At 49.9% G+C, this 13,076-nt stretch overlaps 1 protein-coding gene across 7 annotated transcripts; it reads left to right on the top strand.

Annotated features, from left to right (window-relative positions):
• The first annotated feature begins 1,897 nt into the window (after positions 1-1,897).
• On the top strand, positions 1,898-8,342 carry LOC101165293 (ETS translocation variant 5). 7 transcript variants are annotated; one of them, XM_020702110.2, is made up of 13 exons: positions 1,904-2,062; positions 3,118-3,239; positions 3,306-3,399; positions 3,477-3,524; positions 3,612-3,662; positions 4,502-4,625; positions 4,699-4,929; positions 5,001-5,290; positions 5,610-5,672; positions 5,738-5,806; positions 5,960-6,129; positions 6,214-6,315; positions 6,385-8,342. In XM_020702110.2, exons 2-13 carry the CDS (start codon positions 3,192-3,194, stop codon positions 6,610-6,612), a joined length of 1,518 nt encoding a protein of 505 aa, XP_020557769.1. In that variant the 5' UTR covers positions 1,904-2,062; positions 3,118-3,191; the 3' UTR covers positions 6,613-8,342. The 7 variants fall into 7 exon arrangements, with proteins under 7 accessions (XP_023806477.1, XP_023806478.1, XP_020557767.1 ...); XM_023950710.1 differs by having other exon boundaries at positions 1,901-2,062; positions 6,214-8,342; XM_020702108.2 differs by having other exon boundaries at positions 1,902-2,062; positions 3,309-3,399; positions 3,477-3,662.
• The last annotated feature ends 4,734 nt before the right edge of the window (positions 8,343-13,076 follow it).

Consider the following 13,076-nt stretch of genomic DNA (forward strand, 5'->3'; position numbering starts at 1 on the left):
ATATGTGAGCCTTAAATGATAAATCCTGGTCAAGTAAAACCCCAAGGTTTCTAACTGTGGAATTGGGGGCTATACTTACACCATCCAGGGAGACTATCTGAGCAGACAGAGCATCTCTGAGGTTTTTAGGACCTAGTATAATGACCTCAGTTTTTTCTGGGTTCAAGAGGAGGTAATTAATTGTCATCCAGGTCTTGATGTCACTGATGCAGGCGTTCAGTTTCTCTATATTGTCATTTTGGTCCGGTTTCATGGATAAATACAACTGCGTATCGTCGGCATAACAATGAAAATTAATGCTGTGTTTCCTGATTATGTTTCCTAGGGGTAGCATATAAAGCATAAACAGGATCGGTCCCAAGACTGAGCCCTGTGGGACTCCATAGTTGACTCGAGTGCACTGAGAGGAATGGCCATTTACATTAACGAACTGATACCTATCAGACAGATAGGATTTAAACCACTGGAGAGCAGATCCTGACACGGAGGGCCACATTTGGCCCCTGGGCCTTGAGGTTGACACATGTGCTCTAGACAGTGCTCTGAACCTTTTCTCTTCAATGATTTGTGATCTTCACTGGTGTCCATGGATTACATGAAATCTTTCCACCTTTATCCACCTTTGTCATGGTAGGGAGAACACGTCAGTGGGTGGGGGGGTCATCTAAGATAGCATAAGGGATAAGGAAGGAGAACAGCAGCGCCATAAGCTCGCTGTTTGAACGCCTCCAAGTGACCACCCACCACATCTGCTGCAGCGAGGACAACAGCAAAGCCAGACCTGCAGGCTCCTCTGGTGGTTCTGATCCACCTGCCCTCCCCACAAGCTCAGACCTGTCAGTCACATGCAAACATCCACACGCATGTTTGTCTGTCCTTGTGAACTCTGCAGTAGTCTAGTCATCTCTGCAGGTTTTGTGCAGGGATGATAGTTTCCATAGCAGCTGGTAAGTTTCATCGTGTGACCTCTGCACCCGGCGGTCTCTAAAAACATGATCATGACAGAGCGAATGCACCCCCACCCACCCCATCATGAGAAGCTAAGAAGCATTTTTGAGGATAATTTAGGGGGGGGGGGGGGGGGTGCTGCATTTCTGCTGAGATGAAGAGATCAAACCAGAAACCTTTCAGCCTTTTTAGATTACAAAAAAGAAACAGTCTGAGGGTTTTTGAAGAATAAACTTTTTGGAACTTAACTATATAAAATTTTTAGTTGTTTTATTCCTTTGATTATTAATAAAGTGACTTATAAATATACAACATGACTAATCTACTATTGAAATGATAGATATATAGGATTTTTACTTTCAGTTCATTTAGAAATGAAAAAGTCAAAATCTGATTTAATCAAAATTCTTCTCTCTTCTCTGTTAAAAGTTTCACCGAGATCAAAGAAAATGTGGTCACGTGGTCTTCAGCAGTCCGTCCACTGCCTTGTTTCCGGTCTCTGCAGAGACAGAACGCTCCTGAAAAGTTCATGTAAACTTTGGGTCATGTATGTAAAAACATCTGGACAGTCCAGATGAAGACACGAGGCTCCTCCTCTTCATCCACTCCACGGTCCTTCAAAGGCCACGTGCGTCTGTCTCCGAGAGGTTAAATCTACCTTCATGGCCCAAAGAGCGCACAGAAAGCTACACTTTGTTCCGACGGAGTGACGCCATGACAGTCCGCCACGCAAATCACGCAGGCGTGATGTCCACGCCGGACTGGCCCTTTAACGCGCTCTGTGGCAGCGGAGCTCGAAAAACAGTGAATGAAATCCTGCCATTCATAAAAATAGGCTTTTGTCGAACCCTGATTGGTCGGATGTCGCCGTCGAAATAAGACATGAGTTTACGAGCCGCTATTGGCTGCTGTGTTGAGTGACAGTTGAAATCGACCAATCAGCGAGCGTCACGGCGAGCGCTCGAGCCCAGGGCAAAACCGAGGCGAGCTTCAGCGAAGCGCTCAGTCAACTTTTGGTTTCAGTCGGGGAGCGTCGGTTCTCCAAAGTTCGGCGTACTGGTTCCGTTTTTAGCGGTTTTCTGTTTAACCTGAAGACGTTCAGCGCGCGCTAAAGGTAGGATGAAGCGCGGGAATTGTTTGGAAAGCTTGTTTTTGGTGTCTGGGTTTTTTTTCCAACAGAATTTTCAGTGCGTCACTTCAGAACCAGTTTTACTTCAGAAAGCTGCAGGTTTTCGACGCGCGCGCGCTGAAATGACTGAATGACGTGCGTTGGTGCTGGTCCGGGTTAACTGCGCAGTCGCTGGTGCGCCTCATCTCCGTCTGTTTGTGATTTTATGAATGGACTCCCCCCCCCCCCCCCCCCCTGCTCTGTTTTTCCACACGGATCGAGTTTCACTTCATTGAGAAAAACAAGGGAGGGCACATGGGTGGGGGAGGGACAGGAGGCAGTGTCGGGTGGACTACCCCCCCCCCCCCCCCCCCGCCGCCGCCGCTGCTGCTTTATCCAGCCGTTTTCAGCCGTTTTTTTTTTTTCTGGCCGTGAAGTGTTGCCGCCTGAGTTCATGTGTCTGTGTTGCGTTCACGGACCGTTCTCCTACGCGCTGTGATGACGACTATAAACTTTAAGAGAAGTTGAAGCGTCGCAGTCGTTTCCAGCAGTGATGCTTCGATGGCATTGGATCAGAACCACCAGGCAGCTCGTCCTAGTGCGTTCCTGCATGGCAGAAGCTCCTCCCCCGGACTACAGGGAACAGTAATGTGATTACTGCCAGCAGCGATCTTTATGCATCATCCATTATCAGAGAACAGAGCAGTGAGTCATGAGACTCTGTGGGGAGAAGCACAGCGCTCACTTTGAAGTGAGACTTCGTCCAACAACCACCTGGAAGTCTCAGACCGGCTCCTGTGGATCCCGTGGAGCCGTGGCGTGTCAGGAGTCTGAGGACGTGGTTGAATCCACGTCTCCAAGTGGATTAGCCCCGAAAGAGTCCGTTTATGTAAGAGAGTTAGTGTTGGCGGCGGCTCCATGGACGGACACGCCGCCTTCCAGGCTGTTTGTGTGTGAAATAGGCCTCAGATGCTGGTTGTGGTGATGATGATGACGATGATGATGATGTGGGCGTGCTCATTGAATGGAGGTGGAGCTCAGTGTCTCTGTTGTGTGTTTAGTGCCCTGTGGACAGCGGCGGCTTTAAAGCACTCGCCATCCCCTCCCCTTCATTTTGGACCCCCCATCAGAGAACATGGACGCCTTCTATGACCAGCAGGTCCCCTTCGTGGTTCCTCCCAGCGTAAGTCACGCGCGGCGCTGCAGGTTGAGGCGTGGCGGCTCAGACTGATGTTCTCGTCTCTCCCAGCAGCAGGCGGCAGCCATGGAGTCGTCTCCAAACCGGCCTGTGAGCGACAGGAAGAGGAAGTTTGTGGAGGCGGAGCTAACTCTGGACACGGAAGGTAAAGGATGCGAGGCGGCGCCGCTCAGGTGTGTTTGGGTTCCTCTGAGCTAACGGGTCCTGGTTCCTGTCCCGCAGAACTCTTCCAGGACCTCAGCCAGCTGCAGGAGATCTGGATCGCTGAGGGTGAGTTCTGGACCGGCGGAACCAGCTCTGCTTCTGACCCGTATGCGGTCCAAACGAAGACACTGACGTTCTCCCCCCGCTCCACAGCCCACGTTCCGGATGACGAGCAGTTTGTTCCAGACTTCCAGTCGGACAGCTGTGAGTACCTGCTCTGTTCCGGGGGGGCGCGGGGGGGCGTCACATGAGCGAGGCCCCTAATCTGATTTTCCACTCTCCTGCACGCCGCTCTGCTCTGCTGCAGTGGAGCACAGAAATGCTCCGGGGGGGTGATGGCGTTTGGTTCTGTCAGTGGGCTGCTGCACTGGGTTTGTGTGGGGGCAAAGGTCGTCTGCGGGAACAGGGGGGTTCTTTGGAACGCCCCCCACAGACAAACATCCACCAACGTCTTGGTTTTCCTGGAATCCGGATCAGAACCGTACGGCTGGAGATTGTTCACCCTTTCTGTTGCAGTGCTAACGCTAGCTTGGAGTGGTTGTGTAAGCTAGCGGGAAAAAGTGTAAACAAAGGCATCATGGGAAATGAGGGCGGCTTACTCCACGCCAGCAGTCCCGCCCATAACTCAGAGATGAACTCCTGCTGCTCTGCAGAAACTAGGTCCTAGAAAACGACACGGGATTATAATTTAGGCTAAAAACGGCAGAATACTCATCAAAAGACGACTGGGAAGGATTTGAGAACAGATCAGAAGAGGATCAAAACCATCTATTTTAAAAACCACTCCATTAAAGTTTTCTTCACCTTGAGCGATCTGATTGATCAAAGTCTTTCCACACGTTGGACTGGAATGGACCAGAATGGAATGGAATGACACCACATGTGCGTTGTCCGCTGTGATTGGTCGGTCTGACCTTATAGTAACTTAAACCTGCTGAACCTCAGTCCAGATTTTCCCGGTTTTCATTTGATTCATTTATTTCAATTTCTGGCTGTTGACAGTCAGGTGATGGTTTCTGCTCCCCTGATTGTCTCCTGTGCAGTGATGTTTCACGGCCCTCCTCCAGCCAAGATTAAACGGGAGCTGACCCCCCCCAAAGAGCTGTCCCACTGTCTTCAGGACAGGACGCCCACCTCCTGCAAAGACAAGTGCCTCTACAGCCACAGGTAGGTTTGCCGCATGCGTGCACAGGCGTCACGGCGCCTGCTCCACATAACCACGCCTCCTTTTTGGCTACAGTGCCTGCGACCGGAAGTTTAAGCCATTGACCCCTCCCCTCACGCCTGCCTCCCCCTGTGAAGGCTCCAGTGGGGTGACATCCCCCCGCTCTCACCCCCGTATGCCCAGCTCAGCAGCATGTCCACTTCAGCAGCATCCAGAACCAGGGGCTCTGGTGACACACAGCCCCCCCTTCACGGTGCCCTGTCCCCCCATCAGCCAGGATGCTAGCAGCTTCACACCTGAGCACAGGTGAGCGCGCCTCCTCCCTCATTTTCCCCGTCTGTATGACCCTCGTGTGACAGGCACACCTCCACCTGCAGGTTCCAGAGACAGATGTCGGAGCCCTGTCTGCCCGTCCCCCCCTCCCAGAGCCAGGCCCCGCCCCGCTTCCTGCCACAGCCCCCCAGCAGTAGCGCGGTACCGCGTGACGGCCGGCCTTCCTTTCACAGGCAGATGTCCGAGCCGCTGGTGGCCGTGCCCCCCCGGGGTTTTAAGCAGGAGCTCATCGACCCCCGATACAACGAGCAGGGCAACCCCGTGCCCCCCCAGGGGGCAGCCTTTCACCCCATGGCCATCAAGCAGGAGCCCCGTGACTTCAGCTTCGACTCTGGTGAGTGTGACCCCCCCCCCCCCATGTGGGTGTGGATTCACATGTAGACTGCTTGCCCCCCCTTACATAGACTGAAAGCCTGCAGTGAGCTTTACTTTCCTCTTTGTGGGACGGGGTGACGTAACATCCAATCCTCTTAGGGTCTTACTGCCTCTAAGTCCCTGCGTCACTGTGGATGTTCCTGCCTGGGGGGCGGGGCATGTTGACCATCAGTTTTCCCTGAACTCTGCAGAATGTGGGGGTGGGGGGGCTCAGAGGTCCAGACGAGCCGCAGCAGGACCTCAAAGTTCTGCTCTGACTTTCTGCCTCTTCCCTGCAGAAGTGCCGAACTGCCAGTCCTCGTTTGGCAGAGCGGGAAGCTTCTACCACAGCAGCCATGACGGTAAGTCCATCATCCACCTGATGCTGCTGAAGCCCCGCCTCCTCTGACCAGGGCGTCTGTTTCAGGTTTCCCCTTCGACAGAGACGCCCCGATGTACTTTGATGACACCTGTGTGGTCCCTGAGAGGTTAGAAGGTAAGACCCCTAACTGATTAGTAAAAGAAAGGCATCATGGGAGCATGACAGCCCCCCACGTCTAGAGATCCAGGTTTTGGCAGTGGGGCATCAGATCCACCACAGGGTTTTTTCAGACCATCTTTCACAGCCCCATGCCCCCCCTCCCCACAGCCAGAATAAAGCAGGAGCCAGCGGTGTACCGGGACGGGCCCCCCTACCAACGCCGCGGCTCCCTGCAGCTCTGGCAGTTCCTGGTGACGCTGCTGGACGACCCCGCCAATGCCTACTTCATCGCCTGGACCGGCCGGGGCATGGAGTTCAAGCTGATTGAGCCTGAGGAGGTGAGTCCCGCCTTTGGGGAGGGGGTCTCCCGGCGTCTCAACAGCAGAGCCTGAGCGTACGCCCCGCCCCCTCTTTGTTGTCAGGTGGCGCGGCGCTGGGGCATCCAGAAGAACCGTCCAGCCATGAACTACGACAAGCTGAGCCGCTCGCTGCGCTACTACTACGAGAAGGGCATCATGCAGAAGGTGGGGCCGCCGCCCTCAAGTCCTGCCCTTTCCCTCTGGGGGGGTTCTGACAGAGTCTGTCTTTCTCAGGTCGCTGGTGAGAGGTACGTGTACAAGTTTGTGTGCGACCCCGAGGCACTGTTCTCCATGGCCTTCCCGGACAACCAGAGGCCCAGCCTGAAGGTGGACCCGGACGGTGTGCCGGTCCTGGACGACGACACGCTGCCCCTCACCCACTACGAGGACACCGCCCCCTTCCTGCTGGACGCCGCAGAGCAGTGCGCGGGCCAGCTTCTGTCTGACGGCTTCTGCTACTGAGCCGCTGCGGACGCGCACACGTGTACGCACCCGTGCACGCACACGTGCACACACTCCTCGCCGCCTTCTGCGGAGCTGCACAGGGACAGCCGGCTGAGCTCCCGGAGGAGGTGCCGAAGCCGCTCCTCTGCTCTGGGGAGGGGCCTGCAAACCCTGAGAGGGGGAACTGGACTCCACATCCTCTCTGAGCAAGAAGCAAAGAGCTGCTGTTGCCGTGGAAACCCAAACAAGCGAGGTCTCGCAGCATCAGCTTTTAGTGGACAGACGGCCCCCGTACCTGACTGGTTCAGTGACAATCTGCCTTTGTTAGAAACACTGGAATTTTTCTGAGGGGGCGGAGTTTCCCTTTGTGGTCACACTGTTTCCACGCCACGACCGAACGATGACATCATGAAGGCCTTCCCCCCACTCGTCAGGTCCTGATGTTTGTGTTTCAGGCAGTTCTGGGGGGGCGCTCTCACCCCCCCCCACACACACACTGTCTTTTTTAACATTAACGCATGATGTGGGCTCTCCCCCCACCCCCACCTGCTGGGTCAACAAGCACTCCTGTTAAATTGGGGGCGGGGTTACCTGCATGAATGTTGCATCCTCTTCTGCCTGCATGGTTCTGTCATGGTTCTGTTCGGTCCAAACTTGTCTCCTACAAAGTCTATTTTTGCTACCAGGCTGCATTTGTTCTGGTTCTGGCCCCCCCCTCACCTGGACCATGAGCCAGGATGATGTCATGTGAGGCTTCAGCCCCTCCCCCGTGGTCACCTCATGAAAATCTGTACAATAAATAGTCCTTCAGGATTTTGCTGTGCTTCATCCTCCTCCTGCTGTGGGGGGGTCGCAGCCTGACTGCCCTCATTTCTGAGTCACATGCTCCCCCCAACTGTCAATCATCACTGGAAGAATCCAGAAGGAAGGCGGGATTCAAAAAATCCGACTAGATTTCTGCCAGAAGATCTGATTTCAGTTCCTGAAATTGACGGATCCGTTTTGATCGATTCTGGTTCCTCAGTAAGAATTTCAGATTTTCCCCTTTGGACAAAAAGTCTGATGAAAGAACCGAGTCCAGACGGGTCCAGCAGGAATTCTGATGACACTCTACTTTGAAACGTTGCCGCCTTGTCCTGACACAACCAGAAACTGCTGACACTGCATGGGGGGGTAACATGAGATCCTGAGGTTTTAGAGCCGTGTGCTGCTGGAAGAAGTCCAACAAGTCGGTACTGAACGGCTCCAAATGAGGTCATGAAGTCCAGATGAGGTTCTGGTTCCACACAGATTGTGGTTTTTCAGTGGGATGATGCTGCCGTGCCACAGCGAGTTTACTGTTGACCCCCACAGCTGACCCCATCGTTTATTGGCCAGCGCTGGGACAGACGTTTGGCGTTAGTTTGGGAGGAAACGGTAACCTGCTGTTCCAGTCAGTCCACCTTTTTCTTCGTTTAAACCTCAAACTGTTTCAGATTTCACAGAGACCTGGATTGGTATCTTCCAAAATATCTGATCATATTAATAAAATGCTTCAATACCGATGAAAAGCTTTAACAATATTAATGTTGTTCAATAAATCAAACCAAACAAAAATGATCCATCTGATTCATTAATCTGTCAGAATGATCAATCAATGATTGAGGAAAAAAAGATCATCTGGATGTTCAACCAAAGTCCTGCTTGATTTTCTGTGACATCCTTTTAACCACATGTACAAATGCTAATAAATATCATCAGCCACACTAGAAAGCTGTTGAATCTTTTATGTGACCAGAGAAAAGTGGGGAGGGGCTAATCTATAGCATCGGATTCCTGGAAAGACACATCACTTCCTGTTTTCTAGTGGTAAACTTCCTGTACAGCCTCACACCTGTGTATCTGTAAACACGGATGGCAGGTATTTGAGGCCAATCAGTGTCTTATTGTAAAGACGAATGCACGAGTAAAATGTCCCCCCCCATTGAAAAATGGTATTTAGGGACAGCTGGTTTCATTTCAATAATCCAATCAAATCGTGTTACAGGATTCTTGGTGAGTTCATGACTGACTTCACTCTGAAGCAGTACTCACAATACTCAACCACAGTTTTATCTAAATGTCCTTTAGAAAAGTTCTCCATCATGAGACAAATACTACTAGAACATGTTAAAACCACCATTTTAGTAAAAACATTCTTGGAAATGTTTTATCTATGTGAAGTGGTTCTACAGAACGTGTCACCATGTCACAAAGCCGACACCGCTACAGTTCCTGGTAATGCGGTATGGCTAACAGTACCGTCAAGAGACGGGACAGGTGTTCACCCTTTACGTCACAATGGATGCGTTTACCTGGTTACCTGAGTCCGTTTGTTGTTGGGGATCACTGGAAAGTTCCAAAGTCGAACTAAAACCATGGAGATGTTGTCAGTCTGTACCATTGACAGAATCATGTCATTACTATACAAAACACAACGAACATTCCGAACCAATAGAACAATAGCAGTGAGAATGTAGGGATGTTACAGCATGTACATTGTAGTGCATTCAAAATATTCCACGACAGAAAATTTTCACACGTATTTCTAGCTTTTTGGTATACCCCTTGTGCTATCGTAGATGACCCCCCCCCCCTTCCATTGACGTGTTCTCCCTACCATCACAAAGGTGGATAAAGGTGGAAAGATTTCATGTAATCCATGGACACCAGTGAAGATCACAAATCATTGAAGAAAAAAGGTTCAGAGCACTGTCTAGTGGGTCTAGATGACCCAACTCCCAATGTTAAAGTGCCTAGGATAGAACAAGGGTTAAAGTGTGAAGAAACTGTAAAGAAGGAAGATTCTAATAATTAATCTTCACAGGGAAAACAGGCTGTAAAGAACATTTAGATTTGTGAATAGGAAATTTAACAAATATGAGAAATAGATTACTTTCACTTTAATGTTCTTCACATGAAAACCAAATATATGTTAAGATTTCATCTGAAATGTTGACTCAAATATGTGCCAATTATGAAACGTGTTCAGTTTTTCCAAAAACTGGAATGCACCTTCAGTTTTATCACAAGCAGACGCCATCATGCAACCCTTTCAACCCTTTCAATTCTCAGAGGCAGAAACAAACGGCTTTGACGCTGTTCTGCTGGCGTCAGGTCCTTGAGGTTTCACCTCTTCTCTCTATGGCTGCTCTGTTCCAGACATGAACAGGTCCTGATGAACACCCCTCTGTTCTGACTCAGATGTTAGTCCTCATGAGCGTCATCAGAGCCTCCTTCTTCTGAGTCCTGACTGCAGTTTTCTGTTTTATATCAAAAGCATTAGCACCCCCAAATCGTATCCCAGAAGCCCAGGCTCAGAATCTTTTCAGGATCATTCTGTCAGTGCCCGCCCAAGGAGAGGGGAGACGTTTCCTAACAGTGCAGCATGTCAGCACCTACATCAAGGCCTGACATGAAGCCTGCTTCTGCTTCAGCTCACCAGTGTGTGAATGGGACTGTGACTGTAAAGCGGTTTGGGCCTTTGAAGAAGGTAGAAAAGCGCTTTATAAGCACACGCCATTTACCATGTATTTGTGCTGTCCCCTTTGAAGATGAACAGTCCCTCGTTGTTCAGGTTGTAGTTTTCTGTCCTGACGACGGGAGTCACATCTTAAGCAGAATTAACAAAATTAAAAGTTTCTTTAAAGTTTAAATAAGGTCTTTTTGACCTTGATCTATATGAAACTATTGGAACAAATACAAATGTCAAAAACAGAGCGAAATATGAAAGTAGGTAAAAATGTAAAATTGTTAGAAGTGGAAGCATCATTGGTTTAAAGTGTCTCCATTTAAATGAGCTGTTTAGCAAAGTGGAGACATTTGTTTCTACTTGTTTCATGCGTTAGTGAATGCACTGTTACTACAGAGTCTGATGTTGACAATCACGTGTGTTGCCGTGACAACATCCTTACAGAATATCAATTTGCAGAAAGTTGCAAAACACACAAATGGAGAGTTGGACAGAGGCAGGTAGGGGACATGGGTTTGGGCTTGCTTTGGTGACTTCTTTAGACTTTCATTTGCAAAGCAGCGTTGGTTCCTTATTTAACCCTTGTGCTATCTTAGGCACTTTAATGTTGGGAGTGGGGTCATCTAGACCCACTAGACAGAGCTCTGAACCTTTTTTCTTCAGTGATTTGTGATCTTCACTGGTGTCCATGGATTACATGAAATCTTTCCACCTTTATCCACCTTTGTCATGGTAGGGAGAACACGTCAATGGAAGGGGGGGGGGTCATAGTATAACACAAGGGTTAGAAAGGTTTCAATAAGGGATGTGCAGAGAGTGGGAGGCAGATGAGTCATTGCCTTACCTGCAAGCATCCTCACCATCATGAGCAACTAATAATAAAATGAAAAGAATGTCCACTAATCTGTTCTGTAAATGTAATTTAAACGTATCATTCTAATCAACGTAACTATTTAATCCTTCAAATGTGTGTATTGTTCGTATTTCCTTTTCAGTTACAGCGCAGACTGCAGCACCAGTGCAGGTTCATGGCAGATTGCACAATGCAGTGCAAACTGTGTTGACTGTGGCTGAAGTCACTGTATGCTAAAGATATAATGCTTCATTACCAAACCTTCCAAATCCACGATAAATTGCATGGCTGGGTCCGTGTGATGGAGGATGGGCGCCTGGGTGAAGCGCTGTTTCAACGTCCGGAATGCCTCTGTGGCTGCCGGAGTCCAGAGCAGGCGTTTGGGAGCGCCCTTTAGTAGAGGCATGAGAAGTGCCGCCACCGTGCTGTAGCTACCAATGAAATACAGGTAGAAGTAGGCGAACCCGAGGAACCACTGCAGCTCCTCCACTGTGGTCGGCTGGGACCTCTGGAGCACCGCCTCCACCTTGCCCTGGTCCATTGTCACACCCCTATTCTCTATTTTCTATTCTATCCTATTCTGTTCTATTTTTTTCTATTCTTTTGTGTTCTATTCTATTCTCAGACATTTACTCTCCTCGGTCCAGACGTGTCAGAGATTGTGTGTCTCTTTTGCCAGCTGTTTGTGGAGCAGTTGTGTAGTTGTGATGTCAGCAGAGACACAGAGCCTTCTGTGCCGCAAGGAAAGTTCTAGTTTCATTCTGGTTCCTCCCTCTGGGACAACGTGGAACGTTCCGGAACGTCCATCACCAACTAAATGGACAAGTTCAGCGCATGTGAATTCGGGGGGAGTGGTTTCCTTCTTTTCATGGGGAAGGGGGGGGGCATGAATAGCCCCCCAACCTTCTCCTGGGCAGTTTTCTACCGGTGGACAGAAGGACACACATGGGTGAGCAGAAGGGAGCAGGACTTTGGGTTTTGGTGGAGGTGCTGCTCAGTGAACGAGCAGCTGTGCGGCGGAAATGTTGAGCCAAACTCCAAACCTCGGTTCGACTCCCTGGAGGAGCTTCATCCAGTGTGGCTCCTTGGGCAGGACTCTTTGTTCTACTGCCTAACCATGTAGCCACATAGACTGGGTCCCACGGCCCGGTCCCCAGCGCAGATAGAAATACAGGGTTGTGTCAGAAAGGGCATCTAGCGTAAAAATCTCTGCCAGACCACCTGTGTGAATTGGTGGAAGCTGATTGGCTGTAGCGACCTCTCCCGGGATGTGCCGAAAGGTGAACCACAACCACTTGAGGCGATCGCAAGTGTCGTCTTCTTGGCAGAACACTGACGGCCAGACTCAAAACACAACCTACTCTTCATTATCTCCATCATTTGTTGTCCTTCATCCACGGCGTGTCTCCCACCAGAGACAACACCCAACAGGACATGCTGTGGTTCTCATATTGGTCTTTGCTGACCACAGCATTATCTTCCTGCGATGTTCAAAACTGTCTCACGTGACATTTATCGTGAAAAGGTGGGAGGAACTCCATCAACACCATGGCTGAAACTTTCCTCTTGAAAACGCTCTACCTGACAGAAAATATGGAGTTTTCCAACCAGGAATTACTCCAAACTCTCCTGAATGAAAAGAAGACGGCTTTCAGATTATGGAACAAAGAGCAGCTGAAGGCAGACGGATCTAAGGAGAAAGATCTCTGAGGTGAAGAAGGAAGATGAGGAAAACCTACAGCAGTAGATCATCAGTGGGGGGAAATAGGATTTTGACGGCACACAGGTTTATTCTACAGGCCCGTTCTGTTTCAGGTCACATGTCGGTGCTTTCAACGACAGAGCACACAACTGGTAAAAAAGAAAAGTTGAGGAAATAAGCTGTAAATGTTTTTGTCTCTTTGATCTAGTCTGTTAAATCTTAGCAAAGAAAGTGCAGCAGTTTTGTGTTTGGATGTAATCGTTTAAAATCAGCTGATCTGTTTTTTTCAGACATGCTCAGGATTCTGAGAATGGAGGAGCTGAAATCCTTCTCAGAATGAATTCAACAAACTGTTCCCCCCTGTGGCCTCCAACTCTGTTACATAACACAGTTCACAACCACACACGTGCACATGGACACCACGCATACACACACAC

This window comes from Oryzias latipes, chromosome 21 (genome assembly GCF_002234675.1).
Source record: "Oryzias latipes chromosome 21, ASM223467v1".
Taxonomy (NCBI): Eukaryota; Metazoa; Chordata; class Actinopteri; order Beloniformes; family Adrianichthyidae; genus Oryzias; species Oryzias latipes.